At 42.4% G+C, this 16,118-nt stretch overlaps 1 protein-coding gene across 1 annotated transcript in view; it reads right to left on the bottom strand.

Moving 5' to 3' along the window:
• The window catches only part of LOC115124127 (CUB and sushi domain-containing protein 2), a gene marked incomplete at both ends in the record, with an annotated part of 130,816 nt that overhangs the window by 88,097 nt on the left and 26,601 nt on the right, over nucleotides 1-16,118 (bottom strand). Inside the window, 2 exons of the mRNA XM_065015731.1 lie at nucleotides 11,565-11,756; nucleotides 12,938-13,094. Of these exons, the coding sequence (XP_064871803.1) occupies nucleotides 11,565-11,756; nucleotides 12,938-13,094 (349 nt within the window). The remainder of the gene's footprint in view (nucleotides 1-11,564; nucleotides 11,757-12,937; nucleotides 13,095-16,118) is intronic.

Below are 16,118 nucleotides of genomic sequence, written 5' to 3' on the forward strand. Positions count from 1 at the left end.
TTTAAACTACACTTTTTATGGATATCTTTAAGAAATGGCTTTCTTCTTGCCACTCTTCCATAAAGGCCAGATTTGTGCAATATACGACTGATTGTTGTCCTATGGACAGAGTCTCCCACCTCAGCTGTAGATCTCTGCAGTTCATCCAGAGTGATCATGGGCCTCTTGGCTGCATCTCTGATCAGTCTTCTCCTTGTATGAGCTGAAAGTTTAGAGGGACGGCCAGGTCTTGGTATATTTGCAGTGGTCTGATACTCCTTCCATTTCAATATTATCGCTTGCACAGTGCTCCTTGGGATGTTTAAAGCTTGGGAAATCTTTTTGTATCCAAATCCGGCTTTAAACTTCTTCACAACAGTATCTCGGACCTGCCTGGTGTGTTCCTTGTTCTTCATGATGCTCTCTGCGCTTTTAATGGACCTCTGAGACTATCACAGTGCAGGTGCATTTATACGGAGACTTGATTACACACAGGTGGATTGTATTTATCATCATTAGTCATTTAGGTCAACATTGGAAAGGAGCTGAATAATTTTGCACGCCCAATTTTTCAGTCTTTGATTTGTTAAAAAAGTTTGAAATATCCAATAAATGTCGTTCCACTTCATGATTGTGTCCCACTTGTTGTTGATTCTTCACAAAAAAAATACAGTTTTATATCTTTATGTTTGAAGCCTGAAATGTGGCAAAAGGTCGCAAAGTTCAAGGGGGCCGAATACTTTCGCAAGGCACTGTATATATATAACTACAAGTACTTAACAAAGAGGTTGGAATATGACTGATGATTCGGGTAATAATGGAAGCTTCAGTCAGGTGGGTGATTTGTAGTATTGCTACTTCAGGGAATATTTTTGGTTGTTACAGATCACTTTGAGAATCCTGATGTCAATTTTTCTAAACTTTTAAAATGCTATTTTTTTCTAAACTCTGGAAACTTTTTTTCCCAATTGCTTTGTAGACAAAACACGTAAAGCTAAGATCATTTGTTCATGTAACTAAAATCACCTGTTCAAAATGACACAACTTAAACTCTTGCTTCTACTCGGGACGCTTGCGTCCCAACTAGAGCTCTGGAAATGCAAATGCGCTACGCTAAATGCTAATAGTATTAGTTCAAACTCAAAGTTCATTAAAATACACATGCAGGGTATCGAATTAAAGCTACACTCGTTGTGAATCCAGGCAACAAGTCAAATTTTTAAAATGCTTTTCGGCGAAAGCATGAGAAGCTATTATCTGATAGCATGTAACACCCCAAAAGACCCGCAGGGGACGTAAACAAAATAATTAGCATTTCGGCGTTACACAAACCGCACAATAAAATAGAAAACATTAATTACCTTTCACCATCTTCTTTGTTGGCACTCCTAGATGTCCCATAAACACTATTTGGGTCTTTATTTAGATTAAATCGGTCCATATAAAGCCTAGATATCGTTATATGTAGACTGTGTGATAAACGAAAAAAACATTGTTTCAAAACGTAACGTCATTTTTTAAAATTCAAAAAGTCGACGATAAACTTTCACAAAACACTTCGAAATACGTTTGTAATGCAACTTTAGGTATTAGTAAACGTTAATAAGCGATACAATTCATCAGGAGGCGATGTAAAGATCATTAGCTGTCCGTCTGGAAAAATGTCCGGCTAGAAACTCAACGAAAATATCCGGTCCTAGACCTGAGGAGATACGGTGCCCTGCATGTGTTTGACCAAGAAAAAACTCGAAGGGAAATGACAAGACTCTAGACACCGTGTGGAAGCTGTAGGTACTGCAACCTCAGTCAATTAATTGTGGTTCACCTTTATCAATGGGTTCAAGTAGCGCATGGATATATTTTCCCATTTTCAGTGATCAGTTTTTCCTGTGCTTTTCGATGTAAATGCCGTTCTGGTAAAGCCACAGCAGTGATTTAACCAGTTTTATAAACGTCTGAGTGTTTTCTATCCACACAGACTAAGCAAATGCATATACTATATTCCTGGCATGAGTAGCAGGGCGCTGAAATGTTGCGCGATTTTTAACAGAATGTTCAAAAAATTAGAGGGTCGACTTAAGAGGTTAACATCAAAGTATTACCATTTCAAAATGCAGTTCACACATTACATCTGAGATGACTGTCTATTCATTTCATTACAATGATCTAACTATCAATTGATACAACCGATCAAAATGATAAGTAACTGTTGCGTTCTTTGGTCCTGCCGTACATACCTACACGTACGCTACGGTCACAAGACGCAGGCCTCCTAATTGTCCCTAGAATTTTTAAGCAAACCGTTGGAGTCAGGGCTTTCTCCTATAGAGCTCAATTTTTATGGAATGGTCTGCCTACCCATGTGAGAGACACAAACTCGGTCACAACCTTTAAGTCTTTACTGAAGACTCATCTCTTCAGTGGGTCATATGATTGAGTGTAGTCTGGCCCAGGAGTGGGAAGGTGAACGGAAAGGCTCTGGAGCAACGAACCGCCCTTGCTGTCTCTGCCTGGCCGGTTCCCCTCTTTCCACTGGGATTCTCTGCCTCTAACCCTATTACAGGGGCTGAGTCACTGGCTACTGGGGCTCTTTCATGTAAGCCCCCTTGGGTTGTGCCGTGGCGGAGATCTTTGTGGGCCATACTCTGCCTTCTCTCAGGATGGTCTCAGGATGGTAAGTTGGTGGTTGAAGATATCCCTCTAGTGGTGTGGGGGCTGTGCTTTGGCAAAGTGGGTGGGGTTATATCCTTCCTGTTTGGCCCTGTCCGGGGGTGTCATCGGATGGGACCACAGTGTCTCCTGACCACTCCTGTCTCAGCCTCCAGTATTTATGCTGCAGCAGTTTATGTGTCGGGGGGCTAGGGTCAGTTTATTATATCTGGAGTACTTCTCCTGTCCTATTCGGTGTCCTGTGTGAATTTAAGTATGTTCTCTCTAATTCTCTCTTTCTCTCTTTCTTTCTCTCTCTCTCTCGGAGGACCTGAGCCCTAGGACCATGCCTCAGGACAACCTGACATGATGACTCCTTGCTGTCCCCAGTCCACCTGGTCATGCTGTTGCTCCAGTTTCAACTGTTCTGCCTGTGATTATTATTATTTGACCATGCTGGTCATTTATGAACATTTGAACATCTTGGCCATGTTCTGTTATAATCACCACCCGGCCCAGCCAGAAGAGGACTGGCCACCCCTCATAGCCTGGTTCCTCTCTAGGTTTCTTCCTAGGTTTTGGCCTTTCTAGCCACCGTGCTTCTACACCTGCATTGCTTGCTGTTTGGGGTTTTAGGCTGGGTTTCTGTACAGCACTTTGAGATATCAGCTGATGTACGAAGGGCTTTATAAATACATTTGATTTGATTTGGTTACTCTTAATGTATAGTTTTATGGAAACTGACCAACAATATTCCATGTTTAGATCATGAAAGTTTCAGGATAACGAGATCCATTGACACCAATTACCGTGGAACATGAACCAATTGGACGACATTATCTATGGATGTAATGTTTCATCATCATTCTTCATCAGACACTGTTTCTATGGTCCCATGTACCACTTTTCCAGACCGTGTTTTCAGATTTGACATTACTGTACACTCACCGGCCACTTTATTAGGTACACCTATCTAGTACTGGCTAGGACCCACTTTTGCCTCCACAACAGCCTGAATTATTCACTGTGTTGTACGTCAAGAGATGCCCTTCTGCACACCACTGTTTTAAATGGCTGTTTTTTGAGAATTTCTGTTAGCTTGAATGAGTGTGGACATTCTCCCCTGACCTCTCTCATTAACAAGGTGTTTTTGTCCACAGAACTGCCGCTCACTGAATGTGTTTTGTTTATCGCACCATTCTCTGTAAACTCTAGAGAATGTAGTGAGTAAAAATCCCAGGAAGGCAGCTGTTTCTGAGATGCTGGGATCACCATGTGTGGCATCAACAATCATACCACGGTTAAAGTTGCTTAGATTACGCATCTTGCCTGTTCTAATGTTTGGTCGAACAACAACTAAAGCTCTCTATTCTATATATTGAGTTGCAGGCAGCCACATGATTCGCTGTTTGAAGGAGCAGGCTTTTGCATTAACACGCAGGTGTACCTAATAAAGTGGCCGGTGAGGGCATATGTATTCAGGCCCTTGCAATTGCTTTTCCAACTCGTTACTGATGAATTCTTTCACATTATGGTATGAGTATATAGTGGTATCCACCTACAACAACCTAGCGATAACATGGAGCCGGCAGGTGATCCAGGTCACAATAGAGGTCAAGCAGTGGGAGGAGGAAGACGAGGAAGAAATGGTGGTCAAAGGAATGGCAGGGGACAATGCCTCTTCTGAGAGGTGGTCGTGGGCCTCGTTTGAGAGGTGTAGGGGGAACGTGGTAGAGGACAAGGCCACGGACCAAGAACCCCTTCTGAGAGGTGGTCGTGGACCTCGTTTGAGAGGTGTAGGGGGAACGTGGTAGAGGACAAGGCCACGGACCAAGACAGCGGAAGCCACAGCAAAGAGCGTCCAATGAAATCCGAGCAATTGTTGTAGACCATGTCGTAAATCATGGCACGACAATGACTGAGGCAGCAACAATGATTCAACCAAATCTCAGAGGATCAACCGTGGCCTCAATCATCAGAACTTTCCGCAATGAGAACCGGTAAGTCTTCAGCATGCACTAAACATTAGGCTACTCTCAACTGTCAAATGACTGTATACTGCATGACAATGTGTACCACAGAGTAGGTGATGTGACTAAATGTGTTCTTACTGTAATGTTCCTTGCAGAATTGAGACTTGGCCAAATAGGGGAGGCAGAGGCAACATTCTGACTGACCAACAAGAGCGGGATGTGGTCAATTTGGTTCGGGACAGAGATGGTATTCACCTCACAGAAATTCGGCAGCACATCTTGGACAGTGACGACATGTTCAACAATGTGGAAGCCATCAGTTTGCCGACTATTGCACACATGCTGAAAAGGCACCAGGTGTCTCTAAAACAGCGATACCGTGGGCCTTCTGAAAGAAATGCAGACAGAGTGAAGCGACCGAGGACTGAGTATGTTCAGGTATGTTCAGGTATGTTTAGGTATGTTCAGGTATGTTCAGTTTCAAGATGCCTGTTGTGAAAAATTCCCCCCAAAATTCTACATCATTGTAATCAGTAATTCTCCAAAATGCATTTTTAGAGGGTGATGGAGCTGGATGCTGAAGGAAACCATCACAAATTCCTCTTTTTGGATGAGGCAGGCTTCAACCTGGCCAAGACGAGGAGGAGAGGTCGGAATTTCATTGGCCAGCGGGCGACCATCCAAATACCTGGACAACGTGGGGCCAACATCACCATGTGTGTGGCTATATCGGAAGATGGTGTGGTTGGATGCAGACCACGTATTGGATCATATAATCCAGCTCTCCTTGTAACCTTCCTTGATGAGCTAAATCAGGTCTGTAGAGATGATGGTATGACCTATGTCATTGTGTGGGATAATGTCAGGTTCCACCATGCTCAAATGGTTTCAGGCCCATCTACAATTTACCACCCTGTACTTACCCCCATACTCTCCTTTCCTTAACCTGACTGAGGAATTTTTCTCCACATGGAGGTGGAAGGTATATGATAGGCGCCCTCACAAACAAGCCACCCTTCTCCAGGCCGTGGATGACGCATGCAATGACATCATGGCAGACCAGTGTCAGGCCTGGATTCACCCGAAGATTCTTCCCAAGATGTTTGGCTAATGAAATGAGAACCAGTGGCCAAATCCACAAAACAGGGTAGATGGAAATATAGTAATTGATCTTTTGTTTTGCTTTTTACAGAAAGCCAGGTGAGGAACACTGCAGTGATGTTTTACAGTAAGCCAGGTGAGGAACACTGCAGTGATGTTTTACAGTAAGCCAGGTGAGGAACACAGAAGTGATGTTTTACAGTAAGCCAGGTGAGGAACACTGCAGTGATGTTTTACAGTAAGCCAAGTGAGGAACACTGCAGTGATGTTTTACAGTAAGCCAGGTGAGGAACACTGCAGTGATGTTTTACAGTAAGCCAGGTGAGGAACACTGCAGTGATGTTTTACAGTAAGCCAGGTGAGGAACACAGAAGTGATGTTTTACAGTAAGCCAGGTGAGGAACACTGCAGTGATGTTTTACAGTAAGCCAAGTGAGGAACACTGCAGTGATGTTTTACAGTAAGCCAGGTGAGGAACACTGCAGTGATGTTTTACAGTAAGCCAGGTGAGGAACACTGCAGTGATGTTTTATAGTAAGCCAGGTGAGGAACACTGCAGTGATGTTTTACAGTAAGCCAGGTGAGGAACACTGCAGTGATGTTTTACAGTAAGCCAGGTGAGGAACACTGCAGTGATGTTTTACAGTAAGCCAGGTGAGGAACACTGCAGTGATGTTTTACAGTAAGCCAGGCGAGGAACACTGCAGTGATGTTTCACAGTAAACCAGGTGAGGAACACAGAAGTGATGTTTTACAGTAAGCCAGGTGAGGAACACTGCAGTGATGTTTTACAGTAAGCCAAGTGAGGAACACTGCAGTGATGTTTTACAGTAAGCCAGGTGAGGAACACTGCAGTGATGTTTTACAGTAAGCCAGGTGAGGAACACTGCAGTGATGTTTTACAGTAAGCCAGGTGAGGAACACTGCAGTGATGTTTTACAGTAAGCCAGGTGAGGAACACAGCAGTGATGTTTTACAGTAAGCCAGGTGAGGAACACTGCAGTGATGTTTTACAGTAAGCCAGGTGAGGAACACTGCAGTGATGTTTTACAGTAAGCCAGGTGAGGAACACAGCAGTGATGTTTTACAGTAAGTCAGGTGAGGCACACTGCAGTGATGTTTTACAGTAAGCCAGGTGAGGAACACTGCAGTGATGTTTTACAGTAAGCCAGGTGAGGCACACTGCAGTGATGTTTTACAGTAAGCCAGGTGAGGAACACTGCAGTGATGTTTTACAGTAAGCCAGGTGAGGAACACTGCAGTGATGTTTTACAGTAAGCCAGGTGAGGAACACTGCAGTGATGTTTTACAGTAAGCTAGGTGAGGAACACTACAGTGATGTTTTACAGTAAGCCAGGTGAGGAACACTGCAGTGATGTTTTACAGTAAGCCAGGTGAGGAACACTGCAGTGAAGTTTTACAGTAAGCCAGGTGAGGAACACTGCAGTGATGTTTTACAGTAAGCCAGGTGAGGAACACTGCAGTGATGTTTTACAGTAAGCTAGGTGAGGAACACTACAGTGATGTTTTACAGTAAGCCAGGTGAGGAACACTGCAGTGATGTTTTACAGTAAGCCAGGTGAGGAACACTGCAGTGAAGTTTTACAGTAAGCCAGGTGAGGAACACTGCAGTGATGTTTTACAGTAAGCCAGGTAAGGAACACTGTAGTGATGTTTTACAGTAAGCCAGGTGAGGAACACTGTAGTGATGTTTTACAGTAAGCCAGGTGAGGAACACTGCAGTGAGGTTTTACAGTAAGCCAGGTGAGGAACACTGCAGTGATGTTTTACAGTAAGCCAGGTGAGGAACACTACAGTGATGTTTTACAGTAAGCCAGGTGAGGAACACTGCAGTGATGTTTTACAGTAAGCCAGGTGAGGAACACTGCAGTGATGTTTTACAGTAAGCCAGGTGAGGAACACTACAGTGATGTTTTACAGTAAGCCAGGTGAGGAACACTGCAGTGATGTTTTACAGTAAGCTAGGTGAGGAACACTACAGTGATGTTTTACAGTAAGCCAGGTGAGGAACACTGCAGTGATGTTTTACAGTAAGCCAGGTGAGGAACACTGCAGTGATGTTTTACAGTAAGCCAGGTGAGGAACACTGCAGTGATGTTTTACAGTAAGCCAGGTGAGGAACACTGCAGTGATGTTTTACAGTAAGCCAGGTGAGGAACACTGCAGTGATGTTTTACAGTAAGCCAGGTGAGGAACACTGCAGTGATGTTTTACAGTAAGCCAGGTGAGGAACACTGCAGTGATGTTTTACAGTAAGCCAGGTGAGGAACACTGCAGTGATGTTTTACAGTAAGCCAGGTGAGGAACACTACAGTGATGTTTTACAGTAAGCCAGGTGAGGAACACTACAGTGATGTTTTACAGTAAGCCAGGTGAGGAACACTGCAGTGACGTTTTACAGTAAGCCAGGTGAGGAACACTGCAGTGAAGTTTTACTGTAGTTTTTTTTATTTTTTTCTAGCTAATTATTTTTTGCTTTGATTCAAACAAACCTACGTTGTGATTTAATTGTATTTCATCAATAAATGTCAGTTTGTTCAATGATTCCACTGTGTGTAGTTTTCTCTCTACTAGTCCTTTTACAGTGATGTATTTACGTGTAGAAGCATAATGAAACACGTATCACATATTTTGTACTACAATATTTAATGATTGTATTTATTTTTATTTATTTTACCTTTATTTAACTAGGGAAGTCAGTTAAGAACAAATTCTTATTTTCAATGACGGCCTAGGAACAGTGGGTTAACTGCCTGTTCAGGGGCAGAACGACAGATTTGTAACTTGTCGGCTCGGGGGTTTGAACTTGCAACCTTCCGGTTATTAGTCCAACACTCTAACCACTAGGCTACCCTGCCGAACAACTACACAGTGAAACTACCGGTATCTTGTGTGTGAGTGATCTAAATTAATGTTCCTATGGTTTTTCATGATAAATTACTTATTTGAACCAATGATTCTGCAACTGCAAGGTTTCTTTAAAGATATGAATGCACAATGCAATGTTTTGAACATTGGACAGCCTGTGTTACAAGTGATGACCGTTTTGAGTTTTGTGTCTGGAGTTTTGAAAAATGACCACAAGATTCTGAAATTAGTGACAAAATGATTGTAAAAAACTGTAATATTGCTGCTAGGATTGAAGTAATTTATTCTGTTGTATGCTGGGAAATGAAGGGTAGTTTATCATTTATTCTGTTGTATGCTGGGAAATGAAGGGGAATGGCAGGCTTGTCATGTTTTAAGACACAAATCACATGTTGTCAGGTTAGGTTGGTCAGGGGTGTGTGCGCGTGCGTGTGAGTGTGCACGTGGACATGTGCATGTGAGTGTGTGTGTGCGTGTGTCTGTGTGTGTGTGTGTGTGTTTTTTGGGATGTAAGGGGTAGTTGAAGTGACGGGTCTAGTTTCACGGCTCAATAAGCAGTGAATCCTTCAGAGCCCTGAGTTTAAACACGATAATACATGAACAACCTTTTCACACACACACACACACACACACACGCTATCTTGTTGATGAATTGGAAAAAGCATATGCAGTATCTCTCACTAAGCCGGGTCTGAAGTGACAACGAGAGACAAACCAACAAACACACACCCACACAGACACAAAGAGACACCCACATAGACACAAAGAGACACCCACATAGACACAAAGAGACAGAAACAAAGACACACACAGAGACACACACAGAGACACACAGAGAAACACAGAGACACACAGACACTGTTAAGGGAATTTTTATCAATGATGACTAATTATGTATACATTTCAATCAGGACTGACTAATCAGAATACTGTTATGTTAGTGTATATGTACTAATCAGAATACTATTATGTTAGTGTATATGTACTAATCAGAATACTGTTATGTTACTGTATATGTACTAATCAGAATACTATTATGTTGCTGTATATGTATGAGTTTTCTTTCTTGATCCCAGTACTGAATATAATGTGTGTGAATGTGGTCAAGAGTTAGAACAATGACTGTCTGTTCCTTGGTAGAAATGAATGAACGATATCTTCAGACTGGCTAGAATGCTTATCTACACGAGAAAACCTTGACTCGTAAATTATATTGAAGTGGTAGGGAGATGGATGTGGGAAGGCTTGAGATACAGCCTTTGTACTGGAACGGAGATGGCACGGGGTGGTGTTGGAACTAATGACGTCATTTTCAGTTTATAACCTGTGGTAAACTGTATCGTGTTCAGTACTCTCGTGAATAAAGGCTGTTATTTGACTTTAAGACTGGGATCTGTCCATTATTATAGGATAAGGGTCTTACAAATCCTTATGAATTGACAGAGTGTTAAATTTTAATTGGGTATTAAAACATAGAGGAATTTAATTCCTGTAACACACACACACACACACAGACACACAGACATACAGACACACAGAGACACACAGACACACAGAGACACACAGACACACAGAGACACACAGACACACAGACACAGTCATGAGGAAACAGACCAGCAGATATACCCTGGTATTATGTAGTCATGAGGAGACAGACCAGATATACCCTGGTATTATGTAGTCATGAGGAGACAGACCACCATATATACCTTGGTATTATGGAGCCATGAGGAGACAGACCACCAGATATACCCTGGTATTATATAGTCATGGGGAGACAGACCACCAGATATACCCTGGTATTATGTAGCCATGAGGAGACAGACCACCAGATATACCCTGGTATTATGTAGTCATGAGGAGACAGACCACCATATATACCCTGGTATTATGGAGCCACGAGGAGACAGACCACCATATATACCCTGGTATTATGGAGCCACGAGGAGACAGACCACCAGATATACCCTGGTATTATGTAGCCATGAGGAGACAGACCACCAGATATACCCTGGTATTATGTAGTCATGAGGAGACAGACCACCAGGTATACCCTGGTATTATGTAGTCATGAGGAGACAGACCACCAGATATACCCTGGTATTATGTAGCCATGAGGAGACAGACCACCAGATATACCCTGGTATTATGTGGCTGAGGAGACAGACCACCAGATATACCCTGGTATTATGTAGTCATGAGGAGACAGACCACCAAATATACCCTGGTATTATGTAGCTGAGCCATGAGGAGACAGACCACCAGATATACCCTGGTATTATGTAGTCATGAGGAGACAGACCACCAGATTCTATGAACTTAACGGATACAATTTAGATTTTTTTGTCTGCCTGTTGTGACTGTGTATGAGCCTGTGGATTACTGAAGAAAACGTGCAAACAAAACAGAGGTTTTTGGATATAAAGAGAGACTTTATCGAACAAAAGGAACATTTATTGAATGAATGAATGTCTTCTGAGTGCAAACATATGAAGATCATCAAAGGTAAGTGATTCATTATATCTCTATTTCTGACTTGTACAACTCTTCTACTTGGCTGGTTACTGTTTGTAATAATGTGTCAACTGGGCCATGTTCTCAAATAATCGTAAGGTATTCTTTCGCCATAAAGCATTTTTGAAATCTGACACCGTGGTTGGATTCACAAGAAGTTCATCTTTAAACCCATGTAAAATATTTTTAGCTTTTCTGAATTTTTATAATGAGTATTTCTGTATTTTGAATTTGGCGCTCTGCCATCTCACTGGATGTTGGCCAGGTGGGACGCTAGTGTCCCATATACCTTAGAGAGGTTAAATACTGATCTTAGGTCAGATGGTAGCCTTAAAACTTAGGTCAGTTTTCTGGTTGCCCACCCATAATGGAAGGGTATGTGCTTTTCGGATCGCTTGCACACACACACACACACACACACACACACACACACACACACACACAGATATATAAACTCACCGACACATAAGGGCAGGGGGCTATCCCAGGCTCTCCTCTCCCCCCTCAAACAGGTCAGGATCTGGGGTCCCTTCAAGGTGTATCCTGGGTCACAGCTATAACACACGGTGCTGCCAGCAAAGTGACCCTTATCTTCTCTCTTATAACCAAACTGAGGAACACCCGGGTCCTCACACTTCAACAGCTCAAAACCTGTAGGACGGAGGGATAAAGAGAGAAGACAGAGGGATAGAGAGAGAAGACAGAGGGATAAAGAGAGAAGACGGAGGGATAGAGAGAGAAGACGGAGGGATAAAGAGAGAAGATGGGGAGATAAAGAGAGAAGACGGAGGGATAAAGAGAGAAGACGGAGGGATAAAGAGAGAAGACAGAGGGATAAAGAGAGGAGACGGGGAGATAAAGAGAGAAGACAGAGGGATGGAGAGAGAAGACGGAGGGATAGAGAGAGAAGACAGAGGGATAAAGAGAGAAGACGGAGGGATAAAGAGAGAAGACGGGGGATAAAGAGAGAAGACGGAGGGATAAAGAGAGAAGACGGAGGGATAAAGAGAGAAGACGGAGGGATAGAGAGAGAAGACGGAGGGATAAAGAGAGAAGACGGAGGGATAAAGAGATAAGACGGAGGGATAAAGAGAGAAGACGGGGGATAAAGAGAGAAGACGGAGGGATAAAGAGAGAAGACGGAGGGATAAAGAGAGAAGACGGAGGGATAGAGAGAGAAGACGGAGGGATATAGAGAGAAGACAGAGGGACAAATAGAGAAGACGGGGGACAGAGAGAAGACGGAGGGATAGAGAGAGAAGACGGAGGGATAAAGAGAGAAGACGGAGGGATAAAGAGAGAAGACGGAGGGATAGAGAGAGAAGACGGAGGGATATAGAGAGAAGACAGAGGGACAAATAGAGAAGACGGGGGACAGAGAGAGAAGACGGAGGGATAGAGAGAGAAGACGGAGGGATAAAGAGAGAAGACGGAGGGATAAAGAGAGAAGACGGAGGGATAGAGAGAGAAGACGGAGGGATGGAGAGAGTAGACGGAGGGATATAGAGAAAAGACAGAGGGACAAATAGAGAAGACGGGGGACAGAGAGAGAAGACGGAGGGATAGAGAGAGAAGACGGAGGGACAAAGAGAGAAGACGGGGGGACAGAAAGAGAAGATGGAGGGACAGAGAGAGAAGACGAGGGGATAGGGGACATGAGGAGATGGGTGGAAGGTGGGGCAGAGAAACAAAAGGGTTTGAGCTATAGAATATATAACGGCTCAGCTATTCTGCTTCATAGTATTCATACTGCACCATACTCTACACCTGCTGTTGCTTTGTACACTGCCTATTATTGGTCGACACCGGAGGGCAATGGCTATGTTACTCACTGGTAAAGTGTAGCTCAAAGCCCTTGCTGGTGTTGTCTGCGTTACTGACGAACTCCAGCCACATGGAGCTGGATGTAGAGTTGAGCGTGTTTTCCTGCAGCTCAGTCCCAGAGAAAACACCCAACAGACGAGCCTGGTTACTATTGCCATCAAACACCTACAGAGAGAGATGGGGAGACAAAGAGATAGAGAGAGAGAGAGAGAGAGAGAGAGAGAGAGAAAGAGAGAGAGAAAGAGAGAGAGAGAATGAGAGAGAGAGAAAGAGAGAGAGAGAAAGAGAGAGAGAAAGAGAGAGAGAGAGAGAGAAAGAGAGAGAGAGAAAGAGAGAGAGAGAGAGAGAGAAAGAGAGAGAGAGAGAGAGAGAATGAGAGAGATAGAGAGAGAATGGAGAGATAGACAACTGACGATGGTTCCCTTTCCACAGCCATTAAACTCTGTAACTGATTTAATGTCATCATTGTCCTCATGGTGAAATGCCGGAGCGGTTTCCTTCCTCTCCAGCAACTGAGTTAGGAAGGATGCCTGTATCTTTGCACTATGCTCAAAAGGGTTATTTAATGCCTGCTTTTCTTATTCACCCATCTACTGTACCAATAGGTGCCCTTCTTTTGTGAACCGTAGAAAACCTTCCTGGTCTTTGTGGTTGGATCTGTGCTTCAAATTCACTGCTTGACTTGGGACGTTACAGATAATTGATGGTATGTGTGGGGTACAGAGATGAAACTATTATGGTACACAGAGTGACTCCATGCAACTAATTATAAACACATGTTTAACTGCTGAATTTATTTAAGCTTGTCATAACAAAATCATTCAAAACGTATTGACTAAGACATTTCAACTTCTAATTGTTAATACACTTGTAAAATTTCTAAAAAACATAATTCCACTTTGATATTATGGGGGAATGTGCGTAGGCCCGTAACACAACATCTCAACGTATACCATCTGGAACACTGTAACACAACAACATGTAAACCATCTGTAACACAACAACATGTAAACCATCTGGAACACTGTAACACAACAACATGTAAACCATCTGTAACACAACAACATGTAAACCATCTGGAACACTGTAACACAACAACATGTAAACCATCTGGAATACTGGAACACAACAACATGTAAACCATCTGGAACACAACAACATGTAAACCATCTGTAGCACAACAACATGTAAACCATCTGGAACACTGTAACACAACAACATGTAAACCATCTGGAATACTGTAACACAACAACATGTAAACCATCTGGAATACTGTAACACAACAACATGTAAACCATCTGGAATACTGTAACACAACAACATGTAAACCATCTGGAATACTGTAACACAACAACATGTAAACCATTTGGAATACTGGAACACAACAACATGTAAACCATCTGGAACACAACAACATGTAAACCATCTGGAATACTGGAACACAACAACATGTAAACCATCTGGAATACTGTAACACAACACCATGTAAACCATCTGGAACACAACAACATGTAAACCATCTGGAATACTGGAACACAACAACATGTAAACCATCTGGAATACTGTAACACAACAACATGTAAACCATCTGGAATACTGTAACACAACACCATGTAAACCATCTGGAACACAACAACATGTAAACCATCTGGAATACTGGAACACAACAACATGTAAACCATCTGGAACACTGTAACACAACAACATGTAAACCATCTGGAACACTGGAACACAACAACATGTAAACCATCTGGAATACTGGAACACAACAACATGTAAACCATCTGGAATACTGGAACACAACAACATGTAAACCATCTGGAACACTGTAACACAACACCATGTAAACCATCTGGAACACAACAACATGTAAACCATCTGGAATACTGGAACACAACAACATGTAAACCATCTGGAACACTGTAACACAACAACATGTAAAGCATCTGGAACACAACAACATGTAAACCATCTGGAATACTGTAACACAACAACATGTAAACCATCTGTAACACAACAACATGTAAACCATCTGGAACACTGTAACACAACAACATGTAAACCATCTGGAACACTGGAACACAACAACATGTAAACCATCTGGAATACTGTAACACAACAACATGTAAACCATCTGGAATACTGTAACACAACAACATGTAAACCATCTGTAACACAACAACATGTAAACCATCTGGAACACTGGAACACAACAACATGTAAACCATCTGGAATACTGAACACAACAACATGTAAACCATCTGTAACACAACAACATGTAAACCATCTGGAACACTGTAACACAACAACATGTAAACCATCTGGAACACTGGAACACAACAACATGTAAACCATCTGGAACACTGTAACACAACAACATGTAAACCATCTGGAACACTGTAACACAACAACATGTAAACCATCTGGAACACTGTAACACAACAACATGTAAAACCATCTGGAATACTGGAACACAACAACATGTAAACCATCTGGAACACTGTAACACAACACCATGTAAACCATCTGGAACACAACAACATGTAAACCATCTGGAACACTGTAACACAACAACATGTAAACCATCTGGAATACTGTAACACAACAACATGTAAACCATCTGGAATACTGTAACACAACAACATGTAAACCATCTGGAACACAACAACATGTAAACCATCTGGAACACTGTAACACAACAACATGTAAACCATCTGGAACACAACAACATGTAAACCATCTGGAACACTGTAACACAACAACATGTAAACCATCTGTAACACTGGAACACAACAACATGTAAACGATCTGGAACACTGTAACACAACAACATGTAAACCATCTGGAACACAACAACATGTAAACCATCTGGAACACTGTAACACAACAACATGTAAACCATCTGGAACACAACAACATGTAAACCATCTGTAGCACAACAACATGTAAACCATCTGGAACACTGTAACACAACAACATGTAAACCATCTGGAATACTGTAACACAACAACATGTAAACCATCTGGAATACTGTAACACAACAACATGTAAACCATCTGGAATACTGTAACACAACAACATGTAAACCATCTGGAATACTGTAACACAACAACATGTAAACCATTTGGAATACTGGAACACAACAACATGTAAACCATCTGGAACACAACAACATGTAAACCATCTGGA

The sequence above is a fragment of the Oncorhynchus nerka genome, unplaced genomic scaffold (assembly GCF_034236695.1).
Source record: "Oncorhynchus nerka isolate Pitt River unplaced genomic scaffold, Oner_Uvic_2.0 unplaced_scaffold_1298, whole genome shotgun sequence".
Taxonomy (NCBI): domain Eukaryota; kingdom Metazoa; phylum Chordata; class Actinopteri; order Salmoniformes; family Salmonidae; genus Oncorhynchus; species Oncorhynchus nerka.